General features: G+C 43.6%; 1 protein-coding gene across 1 annotated transcript in view; it reads left to right on the forward strand.

The window, feature by feature from the left end:
- Med12l (mediator complex subunit 12L) overlaps positions 1-17,610 on the forward strand; it is a 291,510-nt gene extending 273,900 nt beyond the window's left edge. Inside the window, exons 41-45 of the mRNA XM_045131454.1 lie at positions 783-1,006; positions 2,596-2,752; positions 6,881-6,949; positions 13,580-13,661; positions 16,250-17,610. Of these exons, the coding sequence (XP_044987389.1) occupies positions 783-1,006; positions 2,596-2,752; positions 6,881-6,949; positions 13,580-13,661; positions 16,250-16,302 (585 nt within the window). The 3' untranslated portion in view covers positions 16,303-17,610. The remainder of the gene's footprint in view (positions 1-782; positions 1,007-2,595; positions 2,753-6,880; positions 6,950-13,579; positions 13,662-16,249) is intronic.
- The last annotated feature ends 288 nt before the right edge of the window (positions 17,611-17,898 follow it).

Here is a 17,898-nt window from a genome sequence, read left to right on the forward strand (position 1 = left end):
TGCACAAGGGGGCGCACGCGTCTGGAGTTCGTTTGCAGAGGCTGGAAGCCCTGGCGCGCCCATTCTCTCTCTCTCCCTCTATCTGTCTTTCTCTCTGTGTCTGTCACTCTCAAATAAATAAATAAAAAATGAACAAAAAAATAAAAAAAAATATTGAGCATTCAGACAATTGCTTGTAGGAGAGAGAAATCAGCCAAGACCTAAAGACCAAATCAGGACGGTACTGGACAGTCACTGGTTAGCCCCTCCTGTCCTGTCGTTCACAGCTTTGCAGTGTTTTCTTTGGGTCACTAGTTAAACACAGTAAGCACCTTCATCAGACCCAAAGGTGTAGGAGCATATTGGGAGCACATGCTCCCTTATTTTCATTTACACTGAGCATGGCCACATCAGTTGATGACGGCTGGGAGTGCGGTCGCTGTTGCTTCGGATCTCTTGATTGTTGATGTCCACTGTTCTCTCAAGTACGCTTGCCACGTGATCTCTGTATAGACAGATACCCTTCTATGCCTACAAATAAGCAGGTTAGCTTAAAAACCCATATAACCAAAATGAGGATTCATTTACTTTGAAATTGAAATTTCTGGTGAGCCTACTATACAGTTCATCCCATAGCTTTCTAGCCAGCTTCTGCCTCCAGAGCGGCCTTCCTGTGAGCAGAGCCTGTGAGGACAGTGACATTCAGAGAGGACGTCGTGGGCTTGTCTCTGCCCTGAATTTATTGGTGGTGGGACTCTGGGTGCGGGTTGGAGCACTGACTTTCCCCGTGTGCCTTCCTGCAGACCATGCCCCAGGGCTATACCATGTATGGGACACAGATGCCTTTGCCGCAGGCACAGCAGCAGCCTGGCGTGGTCCTCTCCCCCGGCTACAGCTCCAGGCCCTACCCAGCTGCGCATTCCAGCCCCGCCCTGATGGAAAGACTCCGACAGACCCAGCAGCCACCGGGTGGCTACGTGCAGCAGCCGGCAGCCCCGTGCCTGCAGCCCCTGGCTGGCTCTCAGAGGTGATGCCTGTAGAAGTAACGATTGCACTCACAGTAACCGCTGGCAGTCTCGCTTTGTTATGCTGCCTCTAGGCCACTGAACATTGAGACTGTTTTTATGAGCTTGTATATTTGCATACAACCTTCGTATCCTTCCTTCTCGCTATTGCTTGCATCTAGATAGTGATTCCAGAGAATCAATGCCTCATCTGTTTTGTTTCATTCAAGGCACCTGCGGTTTAATTCACTTCTTTCATTGTGTGGTGTATGATATTCAGATGATACCAGTAGGGTAGCTCTAATATGTTTTCTCCTTTAAAAACACTTTTGCTTAAAAAATATCTAAGAGAAATAAGAAAAAAAAGCCACTATCGATCTTTGTAGCAATGCTTTATTAGAACGAATTTGCTGATCAGAGGCATGAAATTTATGACTGCATTATTAATTGTACATGGTGCTCACAAGAGTTTTCTCACAACGTGGTCTCTACCTTGTCTGCCTCAGGAGGACTGGCAAGTCAGGGTGTGGTAGACTTCCATGGTGCTCGTTTTAATCACATCCCTTCGACTTAGGGTTTTACCGTGTCGCTCATGACCATCTCTGTCATCCATGCAGGGCTAAATTTGGATGAACTGAAACTGACTTTTAACATTCAGCAATTCCAACACACTAGTTATCTTTCCAGTGTCCACTAGCCAAGTCTGGCCATCATGCCTAGCTGTTGAGGTGTTGGGACTGTGCAGTCACAGAGTGTGGTGCATTATTGTTACCTCCTGAAATACTACAGTGCTCTTAGCAGGGCGCCCAGCGCTGTTCTTTTGCCCTGCAGCCTAATCACTGTGCCACCAGTGTGGGTGACGAGTCGCTATTTCATGGGACAGAACAGACAGGAAGCATTTTAGTTATCACAGACACTTCTGTTGGATACTTTTGTCCAGAAGAATTAAGTCTGCAGAACTCTGTGCTGTGTACAGTGTATGGCTCCCGTGCTGCCATCAGAGCTTAGCCACGTGCCCGCTCTAAACGTTAATCATGGGAAGTAGTGAAGGGTGATGGTAGCACATCAAGTTGGAAAATGCACATTATATTTATCCTTGTTACAAGTTGTAGCAGCATAGCATAAGTTAAGAGCACAGGAATGAGCGATCAAAAACTTCTGGGCCCAAATCTCACCTATGCCATTTGCTTTCTAAGTCACTTTGGTTACGCCTCCAGCTCCATTATCTCATTTTCAAGATGGAAGCAGCAGAGCTGCTGACGTCACAGAACTGTGCAGGAAGTTAATGAGATAATGTTGTCAGCCCTTTCACACATGGCACGCTCCAAACGACATGTTTGGTTAATTTCATTGATTAGCAAAGCCATTTAATTTCTTTAAGAAGGTAATTTCTGCATGATTGCTACTTGACCTTAAGTAGTATGTTTACTGTCCTTTTTTATTCCCCTGTCACGCCTATTACCTTAACCTCTAGCCTTTTACTATTTGATTGTGCAAGTCTCTGTTGAACACTGATGGTTTCTCTGTGGGTGTGTGTAGCGTGCTGGAGGCACTGATTGACGCGTGGATGGTACGCTCAGGCCTGAACACAAGTTGCATTATTCTTTACCAGACTGAATCACCAGGCTCTCCAGCAGAGCCCTCTGGTGGGCGGGGGAATTGATGCTGTGCCGACTCCCGCACATCCCAACCTCCCCCCTGCGCCCCTGCCTCAGGACCCCATGAGGCCCAGACAGCCGCAAGTTCGACAGCCGCAGAGACTCCTCCAGGTATGGGGCAGGGAGAAGAGGGCACTGCCGCCCATCACCCTTCCAGCAGTGCGATATGGAGCTCTTGTAGACACGAAAGTCACTGCAGAGTTAACCACCGCGTTCCCGGGAGCCCTGTGTGTTTGGCACTAGGGCAAGGCAGTTACAGCTTGACTAGAGCTTTCCCTTCTCTGTGTGTCTGCCAGGTGATGGGCAGGGGAGGAAGCTCTTCACAGAGCTGCAGACAAACAGACAGACAGAAAGATGTTTTATCTTAATGGTGTGAGTCTCATCTTGACTTTCATTGATTAATCTGCAATTTGAATATACAATTTCACCTACATGATGGAAAAAAAAAAAACACTAAAACGGAAATGTTTGTTCAGCTTCCTAGATGTCTGTAACTAAAAGAGGTGTCTCTACACCTCTATTTTGATTCAGCTATGGAACTGTAGGCTAGTTTTTTTTTAAATTTTTAATTTTTTTTTTATTTATTTGAGAGCGACAGAGAAAGAGGCAGAGAGAGAGAATGGGCACGCCAGGGCCTCCAACCACTGCAAACGAACTGCAGACGCATGCGCCCCCTTGTGCATCTGGCTTAACGTGGGTCCTGGGTAATCGAGCCTTGAACCGGTGTCCTTAGGCTTCACAGGCAAGCGCTTAACCACTAAGCCATGTCTCCAGCACTAGGCTAGGTATTTTATTTTATTTATTTTTTATTTTTTATTTTTTTGGTTTTTCAAGGTAGAGTCTCACTCTAGCTCAGGCTGACCTGGAATTAACTATGTAGTCTCAGGGTGGCCTCGAACTCATAGCGATCCTCCTACCTCTGCCTCCCGAATGCTGGGATTAAAGGCGTGCGCCACCACGCCCGGCTAGGCTAGGTATTTTAAAGGGATATTTCTATTAGAGATTCCAGAAAGCTATTGTTTGCTTATTTGATATAAATACTTAAGACTTGTAGATAAAGATTCCTCCTCTTAGCATTCTTGTGTTTAAATTCCTTCCTTCAGAGCTATAGAACCATAGAGCTCAGTGGCTGGGAGGGTAGTTCAGTGGGAGAGAGGCTGCCTGGCATGCACAAGACTCCAGGTTCAATCATCAGAGCTGAACGAGGGTGGGGGGAAGGAAGGAAGGAAGGAAAGAAGGAAGGAAGGGAGGGAGCGATAAGGAAAGAAAATAGGTCATTGTACTCACTTGTGTCACTTTTCTTCATTTTTAACAAGTGAGTTGCATATGGTAATTAACAATCTTAACCCGTGCTATGGGGTTGGATATTTTCTTATAAGTCTGTTCAGAGGGTTCTCATCATTGATCCAAATTACAATGCAATCTCATTTTATGTACTCCGTAGAAAGGAAAGAGCAACAGTAGAAATGGGGGGGGGGCTCTCGTAGAGTGGGGTGTGCCTCAGGGCTGTGTATGTTCTGTGTGAGGTCAGCAATAAAAAGCCTTGTCCTGTAGAAAGAAACAGAAAAGGAACTTGTACATCTCAACATGGACACTGGGTGGTGGGAAGGAGAAAAGTTATCTCCCTCAGGATTTGAACTGTAAACTTAAGTGGGTTTGTGGTCTGAATCTAGGATCCAGTGTATCCAAAATGAACAAACTTCCTTAATACTTGAAATAATATTTTCTTAATCTTCTTTTCTCTAAGTTCTGAGGATACTTGTCAGGGCCACTATTTGAATTTCCTTATGTTTTAAGATTTGTTACCTCCAGATCACTAAAGAAAGCTACTTCACTGTGTGCATACCACTTTTTGCCTAACTTGGGCATTTCTCTTTTTTTTAAGTTGTTTATTTTTATTTATTTATTTGAGAGCGACAGACACAGAGAGAAAGAGGCAGATAGGGAGAGAGAGAGAGAGAGAGAGAATGGGCACGCCAGGGCCTCCAGCCACTGCAAACGAACTCCAGACATGTGTGCCCCCTTGTGCATCTGGCTAACGTGGGTTCTGGGGAATCGAGCCTCAAACTGGGGTCCTCAGGCTTCACAGGCAAGCGCTAAACTGCTAAGCCATCTCTCCAGCCCTAACTTGGGCATTTCTAAGGCTGCAAGGATGAGACCCTTTCTTGATTGGGTAATAGGTTCTTTTTGTTGCTATTAGAACAGTGTGCCCTTTTGTAATTTTCTCATCATCAGTATATTTCCTGGAGATGAAGTAACCTACTCCCAGGTTCAAATCCATTTTGATGATTGGCTGCCTGCATCAAGGGAAAAGTTAGCAACTGTTAAAGCTGTGTTCATATTTCTTGGAGGATTTTAAGAAGAGCCAGTGGGCTGGCTTCACGCTGCACTTCTGGGCTTTTGGGACCATCGGCATAGTTTGTGCCAAGAGCCAGCCTGCCTGGACTCCACGTCCATGAGGAGCATCACCCAGTGACAGGCAGGCTGGCAGGGTCTCTTTATGACATTGGGTACAAATGCGCAAACAGTAGAGATGAGGAAAGGTCAGCAGGATGAAGAGTCTGGGTGGAGCAAGCTTGAAAGGTCACGGAGAGATTATGTCCGTTTTTCTTTTCCCACTTGGTGGCTGTACACTTTTTCTTCTGTGGCTTGGAAGGGTTTTGCAAGATCTACACATATTGGAGCCCACTTTGTACTGCATGATTTTCAGTTTAGTGCTGGTCATTTGTGCCAGAACTCAAAGGCTTTAGTCTATATCTTCCTATAAAAAGTAAAAATCAGAGCTGAGGAGATGGCTCTGTGGTTATAAACACTTGCTTGCAAAGCCTAGTGGAGCCGGTTGAATTCTCTAGTAATTATGTAAAGCCAGATGCACATAGTGGTACATGTGTCTGGAGTTTGTTTGCAGTGGAAAGAGCCTCTGGTGTGCCCATTCTCTCTGTTTCTATCTGTTTTTCAAATAAATGAGAACATGAACAAAGTGAAAGTCAAATCACCAAGGCCTTAAATGCCACAGGGAGTCAGAGAGAACTGCCAAGTTAGGCTCGCCCACTGGTAGAATGACGGACATGAAAGAAGCTGGGCGGTAAGTCCAAAGGAGGGGCCCAGACAGGGACCCTGCCTGCCCTCTGGGGCTGGGGTCATCAGAGAAGGCTTCCTGTTCCTGGAGGAATGGATCTGTGCCTTGCCCTTGAGGGAGGAGCAACAGCTTGCCAAGGACACATGGCAGAGACAGGCACACAGTCACAGTCACATTAGGACGTTTTGCTCAGTGACTGCGTATGTGACTGTGGTCCCTTGAGATTCGAGTGGTGCTGAAAAATTCCTCTCGCCTAGTAAACCCGTAGCCTCCATTGCTGTCGTAGTGCAGTGCAGGTGAGTTTGTGGCGGTTCTGAGGTAAGCACACAGTCTGCAGCAGCACTTGTGTGGAATACCACACAGACAGCTCTGCCGAGGGGGCAGCCCCTGGTCGTGCATCCACCCTGCGTGTCCGCTTTTTTGCCTGCACCATATTCCCGATGGTTACTTTAAGAGATTCTCCTCCTTACTGACAAGTTCTCGCTGGGGTTGGAGATATCTCTCAGGAGTGGAGTGCTTGCCTACAATGCATGAAAATCTGTGTTTTATTCCCAACACTGGGGTGGAAAGGTTTATGGTAAAACACTGTGTCCTGATTCATTAGCATAGCCTTATACATTTTGTTTTTTCCTGGGTTGTATCATTTTGTCTCAAGTTTAATTTGATTTTATTCAATTTTCTTCATCATGGCACTAGAAACAATAGCCTACGGGGTGTGTGTGTGGTGTGTGTGTGACATATAGCTTAGGTGTATGATAAGCTATACTATGTGGGTTTTTGTACATGCATTGCACGATGTTAAGATAATGTCAAGATCACCTGCTGACATTAAAAAAATTTTTTTTGATTTATTTGCAAGAGATAGTGAATGAGTATGGGCACACCAGGGCCTTCTGCCCCTGCAAACAAACTCCAGAAACATGTGCCACATTTTGCAACTAGCTTTATGTTGGTACTGGGGAATTGAGCCCAGATCTGTAGGCTTTGCCAGCCAGCATCTTTAACCATGGAGCCATTTCCCCAGCCTCCCACTTACTGACTATTGTTGAGGATGTGTCCTCATCATTAAATCACACCTTTTTATTGCAAGACAATAGTTAGGTAAAAGTTCTGCTGCCACCCCCTCATTTCAAAGGCGTAATCAGTCTCCTTTCTTGCAGACGCAGCCGGCCTCCCAGCCCCAGAACCAGGCCCTTGGGCTCCAAGCAGTGCAGCCTCAGCAGCCATTGGTAAGGCCTCGCGTTGTGGAGTCAGACACGTGGGCTTCCTCTCTCAGGGCAGGGCTGCTGTTCACACCCACTGCATGATAAGGGTTGGTAGAGACTCAGTTGCTGGGACAAAGCACCTGACCAAGAGCATCTGATGGATGGAAAGTATTCCACCTCGCAATCTCGAGGGGACGCTGCAGGACGGCAGGGGACAGCAGGGCATGAGCAGAGGCTGGACATCACCTCTGCCCCAGAAGGTGGAAAACAACAGGAGAGAGAGCCCACTCACGTGGGCAAACTAGGGACAACTAAAACTCAAAGTCCACCCCCAGCAAGGTTCCACCTCCCCAGTTGCCACCAGATGGAGAGCAGGAATTCAGAACAAAGGAGTTGACGGAGGACACTAATTCAGACCACCACCTTGTCCTAGCTGCCTTCCCTTAGAACTCACGCTACCAGGGTTTTGTGTAGTTGGTGTGTTTGTTTTCATAGAAAAGTAAAATTAGTATACATCAATAAAAATCTTTTCATGTACAAACAAATATTTCCACATTAGTAAATAACACCATTTTCCCTATGAAAATATTGTATAATGTTCCACAGATTAAAACATTAGTAATAAAATAGCTATTGTTTTTTGTAAATAATGTTGGAATGATAAATATATATATTACAATCATCTTAGCTTTTTATAATCTCAAAGAGTATGGGAGTACTTTCTAGAATGTGATCCTTAACAATGTAAAACAGGTCCCGTTAGCTAGCATTTGCCACAAGAATTTTCTGGTAGTTCATAATCATACAGCCTATTTCTGCAGCTGTGGAGATTAAATTTGGATCTGCACTCAAAGGCATGTGCTTTGGGAGTTTTACCTAAGACTGAATTACTGATCTCTTGCTATGGAAAGTGCTGGCTTAGGTGGTTTCACTATAGGATTTAGAGGGGGACTTCCAGCTCTGCGGTGAGAAGCAGCCAGTGAGGGAGAGTCCGTGGACAGATGTGGTGAAGACCTCACAGTGTGGTCAGCTGGCTAGGGCGCCCCAGTCCCTCTAACAAATGGCTGCCTTCCCACTTCCAGCTCCAGTTCTTAGTCTTTTGTTGTTGTTATAACCACCAGTGCAGTTTTTCTAGATCTGAATTTTTAAGTCAATGACATTTACTGGAATCAACTTTCAAAATCCTTTTAAAATCAAGAAAGCATTTAACACATTATTTATTTTCAGAAGCGTATTAACAGGAAGTGACTGTTACTGCTTTATAAAAGACATTTTTGTATAGGAGAGTGCTAGAAGAACCACTGATCCAGCCAAGAATAAGATGGAGCCTTAAAAGACATTGCTACCCATACGAGAGGGCTCTGGGGAGATGGTGTAGCAGTTACCGCAGAGGCCTGCAAAGCCTAAGGACCCAGGCTCAACTCTGCACAACCTACATACGCCAGATGCAAATGGTGATGGATGCATCTGGAGTGAGTTTGCAGTGGCTGGAGGCGCTGGCACACCCATCCCCATTATCTTTAATAAATAAATAAATATTTTTCAAAGTATAAGAATTATCTAAATTTCCTAAATCCTTTATCTGAACTTGCTAATTATTCACATTTGGATTATTTATTATTCAGTCTTTTTGCCTCCTGCCTGGAAATTTCCAGAGCTATATATGTGATTAAGTCACAGGCACAGACCTTTTTTGCTACTAAATATTTCCATTTTTTTTTAAATCCAAAGGCAAGAATATTCTCTCATTTTAAAAAAAGTGTGTGTGGAGACTCACTTAGCTGGTAGAATGTTTGTGTAGCATGCATAAAGTCCTAGGTTTGAGCCTAGCACCATATAAAACACACACATGCCAAAAAGGAAAAAACAAAAACATGTTAGTTAAAATCAGGGAGTTCAGCCACATACAGAACAATGCTGTGTAAGTTTCTGCAGATGGTGCCAGATGCACATAACTGTTGCATTTTCATTTCTTTCTTTCTTTTTTTTTTTTTAAATCACACTTTGTACTTAAGGTCAAGTCTCATCTCACCTTTAATCTGGACCAAGACCAAAGTACCCTATATCCCTTATTGACTTCATGATATTTTTATGCCATATAGGCTGTTTCTTTTGTAAAGTGTTACTCAATTCGATTTAGCTGATTCATCGCAATTACAACTTGTGTGTCACAGAGATCCTGTCCTGTTCCCTTCTTGGCATGTCACACTAGAATATTCATATATGGGGTTGTTACTTTAATCCCTTTTGTAAAAGGTGTCTGATAGGTTTTTCCACAATAAAGTAACTGATTGCCTTTTGAAATTAATAAATAATTTATGGGAACAGTTTCATCCAATCTGTTTTATTACCCCTCAAACTTTTATCCTCCATGGTTAATAACCATTAAATTATATTAAATTATTCTTTCCTAAGTCCATGTCTCCTTAGGAAGAGGGAAAATGATGGTTTTTGTTTTCAATGTCTGGTATTTTGTTTGAGGGAAGAACTTGCCGTTCTTTCCCACTTCCTTACTCTTCAGTTGCGTTTTCAATAGGAAGTAAGCTCTGCTTCAAAGCGAAGTCTAATGTCTGACCCTCTGACTATAAACGTGTAACTGCTGGGGGCAGTTTAAACCCCACCTCTGGTTTCCCTTCATACCAGCTGTTCTCTACAGAGTCTGTTAGGTTAAACGTGCTTATTTATGGATTCTCTTTCCTAAGGCTGGGGATATTGCTCACTGGTAGGGTACTTGAGTGCCATATGCATGGCCCTGAGTTTGATCCCCCAAACTGCAGAAACAAAGAGAAAGCCAAAATTCTCTTTTTACTAAGTGTACCAGGCAATATAAAAACTTTAGAGCAATGTCCTTTTCTTTCTGTATGTAACAAAACATTCTGATTGAATTTTGACAGAAAAATAAATAATATATCAGCAAATGATATCAAGTGAGGGTTTGAAATGATGGATGCCAACTGGTCAAATCTTAATTTTTTTTTCTTCCTAATCTAAAACAAAGACTTCCTATGCTATAATGCTCTTACAACTGGCAGTACTATGTGAAGTACTAATGCGAATAACTGTCATAACTTTTGAGTGATTTACAGTGAGAATTCATAAATGGATTTTGGACTAGTATAAGGAACCCAATAGCTTGAGAATTGCAACTTGTATGTCCAGTTGCTTATAAGGAAATGGGTTCATGATGTCATCTCAAAACTGGAATGCTTTCAGATTAGGACTTCTTCAGTTACTGTTGAATACTTGACAGAAAGTTTGTTGAATGTTTTAATTATATGAAATATAATGTGCCTCATAGGTAGTCATATTTCTATATTTAAGCTATTTAAATTTATTGAATCTGTAAGTTTTCCATATTGAAAAACTGTGCATTCAGTCGTACAAATATATAACTGTCATCCTAAGACTTTCAGAGTTATGTTTCAAAAGTGGTCAATTTCATTTCTGGGTACATATCCTTATTAAGACAGTAAAAACTTTCAACAACAACCCCTTGTTATCACATCTCCAGTTAAGCAAACATTAACAAGATCTTTCTCATTAGTGTATTAATTAATTTATTTATTTGACAGAGAGAGGAAGAAAAAGGACATGCCAAGGCCTCTAGTCACTATAAACCGACTCCAGACACATGTGCCATCCTGTGCACCTGGCTTTATGTGGTTACTGGGGAATCAAACCTGGGTCCTTTGGCTTTGCTAGCAAGCACCTTAACTGCTGAGCCCTCTCTCCAGCCCCCATCATTATATTTTTAAAACTTTCTTTTCACCTATTATAAAGTTATTCTTGTTATTGTATAATATATGAGAAATGTAACTTTATTTATAAGTATTTAAAACTTTATTCTTAGAGCGTCATGCTGCATGATCATGGGTGAACATTAGTACCAACTGCCTGAATTATAATAGTTAATTTTTTATAGGGAAACCCTCCCCCCCCTCCCCTGCACAATTCTGTTACAAAGCTGATTTTATAGGTCAGGGATAAAAGTTGTCTTTGAACTTCTCAATTGTAATTCAAAGCAGGAGTTAATTGGAATTCAGTGAGGATTCCTTCCATGACTCAGAAGCATTAGGTCATAGCTAATCAAAGGGAATCTAGTGTCTTGACTCATCTAGTTTTATAAGTATTTAATAAATTTAGTATGTGCAAGAAACATGCATCTTTGGGCTGGAAAGATGGCGAAGCAGTTAAGGCACTTGCCTGCGTAGGCTAAGGACCCATGTTTGACTCCCCAGGTCCTACATAAGCCAGATGCACAAGGTGATGCACACTCACAGGTGGCATGCGCTCACAAGGCGGCACGCACGTCTGGAGTTCACTTGCAGTGGCTAAGGCCCTGGCAGCCAATTCTCTTTCTCTCTCTTCCTTTCTTGCTTGCTCTCTCATAATTAAAAGGAAATGTGCATACTTATTTCATAATTGTTTTCTAAGGTAGTAGTGAGTTTTTTATTATTAATATTATTATTAGTGGTAAAGCTTGTGTTTCACTCACTGGCTTAACACCTCATCAGGTCATTCAGAGCTGGCATATGAGTTTCCTGGGCAAGTAAACCAAGCAAAATAAAAGCCACTGTGGTAACTTTAATGAATAGTAAAACCTACAGTAGACTTTTGGCAATTGTGTGTCTTTAAGCTGAGGGTTTAAGTGCTGCTTTGAAAAACATAGTGTCTTTAATACTTAGAGCAGTCCTGCAGTCTAAGCAGTGCTGTTGGTTAAAGGGCAAAAAGTTGTGCATATGAAATTCTCAGGACTGGCTAGGAAATGTTAAATATTTATTTATTTATTTAAGAGACACAGAGAAAGGCAGGTAGACGGAGAATGAATAGGGATGTGCCTCTAGGTGCTGCAAATGAGCTCCAGATTTGTGCACCATCTTGTGCGCCTGACTTTCTGTGGGTATCAAGCCCTGGTCAGTAGGTTTTGCAGGACAGCCCTTAAATGTTTTTAGATTTTTAAGTGTTTAGATCCAGGGTGTTAAACTTCAGAATTAGAAGTTGTAGTAATGGCCATTAATCTTTAATTTTTAATTATTATAATTCTCTCTCAGGTGAACTTAGTGTACTATACACTGAAACTTTTAAGTTTTATTAATACAGTCATGTGCTTTTAATTATAAGCAGTTCTGAGGCCAGTCCCTTGTAAATCTCTGCACCATTTCCTTAAGTATTCTGTCACTGATAAACAATTAGACTGCGTCCATATTCAAGCAGTCTTGTTTAGGTTGTTTGGGTATGTACTCTGTAGCTACTATATTTTTTTTTTAAATCTCCTCATGATACAAGAAAAGAAGCACAAAGCATCTTATTAGACAGAGAGAGACAGGAGAGGAGAGAGAGAGAACAGGAGCATGGTGTGCCAGGGCCTCTTACAGATGGACTTCAAATGCATGTGCCGCATCAATCTTTGGTTCTTCTCACTCTTCCTCCAGAGTCAGTGCGTTCGTCCCTGCCTGGTGCCAGCCCCTCCTGAGAGGCAGCTCTTGTTCCGGAGTGTGCTCTCTGCTCCGTTTCTCTTTACTGAACATAGGGCGGTGAGGTGGCTGCGATGAGCTGACGCATGGGCGCCCGGTTCATGGTGCACAAAGGGAGAGGGGCCTTGGTTACAGCGACCATCCTCCTGGTGACTCGCCAGACAGAGTACATGAACTGGGTGACTCAAACAATAGAAATGCCTTGCCTAGCCCAGCCCCAACCCCCGTGTTGTTACACAGCAACCTGGCAAGACCACAGGGTCTAGGAGGAAGAGAGAAAGAAGAAAGACAAGAAAAAATGACAGCGTGACCTTTGAGGGTTAAACTACTGCAGCTGGTGATTCTCCGCAAAAGCTGTTTCCCCTCTCTTCAAATTGCCATCCACCATTTCTTGGGCTTCACAGATAGAGCCAGGGCGTAGGTCATCTGCTTTGTGCCTCAGACCTGCCCCACACAGCCTGGGAGGGGGCTTACTCCTATGTCTGCGCTCTTGGTACCCAGCTCAGCCCCGCTTGACCACAGGAAGCCGAGGTTGGGCAGGTGTGACCACCTCTATCTGTCAGGCAGGGAGTTCATGGTCTCAGATGAGTCAAGTCTGGGATCCTCTAGCTCACAGTGTTATTTCATCCCGGTGATGAAAGGTCTGCAGCAATTGGATTACTCCCCACACCTGAAAGCCTTCATTTAAAAACATTTTATGTACTTATTTGCAAGGAGAGAATGAGAACAGATACACTAGGGCCTCTTACAGCACTGCAGACAATCTCCAGACGTGTGTCCCACTTTGTGCATCTGGCTTTTTGTGGGTACTGGGCAACAGAAAGAGAGCCATAAGGCTTTGTAAGCAAGTGCCTTTGACTGATGAGCCATCTCTCCAGCCCCAAAGCTTTAATTTTTACCACCACCACCACGAACAACAACAAGGTGGCTCATGAGACCAGGGTACTCACCAGCTGGTGAAAGGTTAGATGACAGTGGTCATTATACCACTTCTGTCTTCATATGGACTCCTTCATCATTACTCTTCATATACATGCCTGCCTAGGGGGAGCTGTTCACCTGATGTACATGCACTAAGTGTAGATGGATGTGATTTCTACATGCTGAAGCATGAAAGGTGCGGGACAGATCGGCATCTTCTCTCCTGCGCTGACTGTATCCTCTCGCTGTTGCATTGCAGTTCCCCAGACAAGGCTTGCAGCAGACTCAGCAGCAGCAACAGACGGCCGCCCTGGTGCGGCAGCTCCAGAAGCAGCTCTCTAGTAAGTACCCACGGGCACCGAGCGGGCAGTACCCCAGGAATTAATTACCAGTGGTTGAGCCCAGCGCAGCGGTGGCTCTTTGGGAGTGGCAGCATGGTTTCTGGCTTCGTCACATGTCCTATCTTGTCTTGTTCTGGTTTGATTTATGTTCTTCTTGACCTGGAAGGGCCACCGTCTTCCTGAAATCCAGAAACAGGGTTTTCCATACGAACCTGGAAGTGTTTGGTTTCAGGTAACCCAGTAAAAGGACAGGTGTCCTTTTGTGGTTTTGTTTTGTGATGCTGGAGTGGGGGGGAGGGGGCAAACCCAGGAACTTCTATGTGCTGGGCACATGTTCTACCTCTGAGCTCCAACTGCATGTCCACATGGCCTTTTTCATGAAGCTGGGCATGTTTAAGAAGCAGTTCAGCCAGTGTTCTTGATATGGAGACAGTGTGTTTAAGTGGCTTCTCAACAGCCCTGGGCCCTGGGAAGCCAGAACTGTAAGGGGACTCTCTAACCACTGCACCACCCCACCCTTCCCGGCGCTCGTAGCTCAGAACGCACGCATCAAAGGCAGCGTGGAGGCCGGTCACGCAGGGTCTCCTCCCTGGCCATCTGGCCTGCTTTCTGGTGGGTGCTGGTGTCCACAGTTGTGCCGTCTGCTCACTCTTCACCTTTTGCCTCTGTGCCAAGGCACATGCCTGAGTCAAAGCCCTCCTGTGCCAGGACTGAGAGACAGAAAGTCCTTTCAGAAATGGGAGTGAGCCCCCTGCGCTGCACACAGGAGACCCGCGTTCTTGGGCAGCTGGGCCCCCTCTGATTGTACCCGCCCCTCCTCTGGGATGGGTGCTGAGTGTGTGGGTCTGGTGCCTGCCGACAGCGTAGGGACAAGCTTCGGGGCATGGCCAAGGGGCCACAGGTCGGTCTTCAAAATTCTTCCTAAGCCTTCTGCACGTTGCTTTCCTGACCATACCTTGGAGTCTCCACCATCATACCTAAGGTCTTATATTTCCTTCTTTGAAAACATTTTTGTCTTCAGTGTAAACGGTGCACTTCATGTAACCCAGTACCATATAAAATGAACACGTACACTGAGAACGAACACTTCACCAAACCTACATAGTTATCTTTGAATGTGTTTGTATATGTTGCTTTACAGCCTCATTTAATTTCACATATATCTATGTTACTATGACAGCTGTTCTTTAATAAGCATGCTTTATTAAAGCAATTCATGACTAAAGTATCTTTACATTTAATTAATTCCAGAGTCCACAAAATACACTCTGAAGGTACAGATTTGTTTAGTACTATTTACAAATCAGTACTTGTGATTTGTATATAGCACATCTATCTTGGGAACATGCCTACTTGTTCTTACTGTCTGTCAGAAGTCAAGACTTTTTAAAAAATAGTCTGTCACCCAGAGGACACGTTCTTGTGCCTGGATACTGTGGTTGACACATTCAATCACTTAATTTTTAAATAATTCCATGAGAATAGGGATTGTTATTGTTCCTGTGTGATTGAAAAGAAACAAATGGAGACAGGGACATTGACTCAGTTGACCAAGGTTATCTGGTTGTCAGGGGCAGAACTGGGCCTCGAGTCAGGTGGCCTCCTTCATGTGCAGCTCTTGCCCATAGCTCCTGCTCCGCTGCCTGGCACATGCAGTGATGCCACCCTCCTTGATGGAAGTGGCAGCCAAGCTGGGGCCACCACATCACTCTATGGCCTCCTTTTATAACATGAGCCATGTGGATGGGGCTTCAGAAGTGAATGACCCAGAGTTATGCACACATTTGTGTTTCAAGTCTGTGTCATTTCTTGGCACCCCTGAGTTTTCTTTATTCTGCCTGTGTGCACACAACCGGGCATGCATAGGCACATGCCTATGACACACATGTACTTTCTTGCCTAGTTCTGTTTTACACACACACACACACACGTATGTATGTGAGTATGTGTGTGTGTGTGTGTGTGTGTGTGTGTGTGTATTGTTTTTTCAAGGTAGGGCTTCATTCTAGTTCAAGCTGACCTGAAATTCACTCTGTATTGTCATGGTGGCCTCGAACTGTACATACTCACAGCGATCCTTCTACCTCTGCCTCCTGAGTGCTAGGATTAAAGTGTGTGCCACCGTGCCCAGCTTTGTTTTACATATTTTATGGCCCTTCACAGCAAACTGACAGGTTGTAAAAGAGCTTGGTTGCTCTTATGATAATGCCAGTGGGAAAGGGGCTGCTTATTTGCTTTCATAACCATTTTGAGAACTTTCGGGGTTTTACGAAGCCTTTGGTCCTTTTGCGCATTCATATAGAGTTGTTTCTTAATTCTGAAGGAGATACAGTGGACAAGCCATTTTCTCCAATCCTAAGGCCGTATGTGGGCAGGCAGGGCCTCATATGGAGTTGGGCCCCTCTCCAGAGGGGTTTTGGTGGCACTGCTTGGGTCCTGTCCCCAGGGTGTTTCAGACCCAAGGCTGTACTCTGACTCCTCAGCCGGCACTGTACAGTGGCTGTGCCCGAGAGCAGTGACTAGAAGGTACACTCCTCGCAGCCACACTTTGCATGACAATGGTCACTTGAATTTCCTTTTCTCATTAGGTAACCAGCCACAGCAAGGAGGAACTCCCTATGGCCACCCCTCACACTTCTGAATCTGGACGAGCGAGTGGGACGTGCAGTTTTACGTTTGCACTGAAAAATACAACACCAGATTTACTTTGAGTCAACCTGGGAAGCGCCCCTTTGGTCTTTATTTTGTTATGTTTTCCTGTATTTTATGCTACCATTCATACAAAGGTATTTAAATAAGAAGTGAAGGAGTTGTGACTTGGTTTTGTTATACTCAGATTTTTAGTAGGTCTAAACAGGTGGATCAGGCAGGCCTTCCCCAGAAAGTGTGGTGGGAGACCTTTTGAAACTGGTGCTTTGTAAAAAAAAAAAAAATCTCATATTTACAGAAAGAATGGATTATGGTGAGTTTAAATATTTCTATATTCATCAATGAGAAAAATTTGTTTCAAAGCTGTAGTGGACCAAACTACTGATTTAGAAAGACACACTATGTCTTGCGGGAGACTGACCCATTCATTTTGCATTCCCCTGAGATGGCATAATGGACATTTATTTAAGTCACTCTAATTTCAAATCTTTGTAATTTCATAAGCACTTTATAAACTTTGTTCTTACTCACGTAGGACATAGATTTGCTTTTGTTGTGGTCAAAAGGTGCTGAAACAGATTGTTGCTTGGTACTTAAACTTCAAGGTTTCCGCCAGAGCCACCATAGGAAGCCTCTCAGAAGGAGCTGAACTCAGTCTGGTTTTTGGTGACAAGAGAATTTACCAGAGACTTCGCAAAGGTGCAACACGTCACTACTAAAGGCTGGAAGAACCATAGTGGAACCAGTCCCTGCATTTATTGCCAGTTTTGGCATAAGGACTGTCTAGTTTGGGGTCTTCAGAACCTTATGCCAACTTGAGGAAAAAATAAAATCCCATAGCTGGCTTTAGATTCCACAGTTCTCAAACTTGACATGGTGCCCAGAGACCCTGACCCCACAGTTCAGGAGGCTCTGGCATTCATAAAAGGTGTATTTGATGTTTATTTTGTATGGTAAGTATTTGCTATTTTGAATTTAATTATTAATGTTGGTGTCAGTCTTGGTTGTGTATTGCATATACTGTATTTATAAATTGGTGCAAAAAGCACAAGTAAATTATACTTCAAATTTATTATAAAGAAATAGTAACTATTTTAACTTTGTTCAAGTATGTGGTTATTTGCTCCTATTAGAGTAAAAGATACAGTAAATTATTATCAGTTTGTGTAACTTAAGAATATTCCATATAATATTTTTTTAGATTTAGATGCATAAAATTTTGAATGTGAAAATTGCAGGGCATTTAAAAACACATGTGGGGGATTTTTTCCCATGTTCTGTGTTAACTCATTTTTTTTTTTTTTTTGCCACGTGATTTTACAAGTAATGTAGCCAAGCATCCTGTGAATAGGTTTGTCTATAATGAGTAATCCATGTAGAACTACTTTTTAAAGCTGTAGTTAATATAACTTTGGAGACTTTCTTTTGCAAATCATTATATAAGTAATTCATATCTTCCTAGGTGAGTTACTTATTGCGAAGTTTGACTCATGCAAATGACCTCAAGTACATGTCCGCTTACTTTGGTGTGGCACACCCATGTGAACTGCTTTGTACACTGTGAATTCTCACTCCAGCCTGCTCACTT

This window comes from Jaculus jaculus, chromosome 12 (assembly GCF_020740685.1).
Source record: "Jaculus jaculus isolate mJacJac1 chromosome 12, mJacJac1.mat.Y.cur, whole genome shotgun sequence".
Taxonomy (NCBI): domain Eukaryota; kingdom Metazoa; phylum Chordata; class Mammalia; order Rodentia; family Dipodidae; genus Jaculus; species Jaculus jaculus.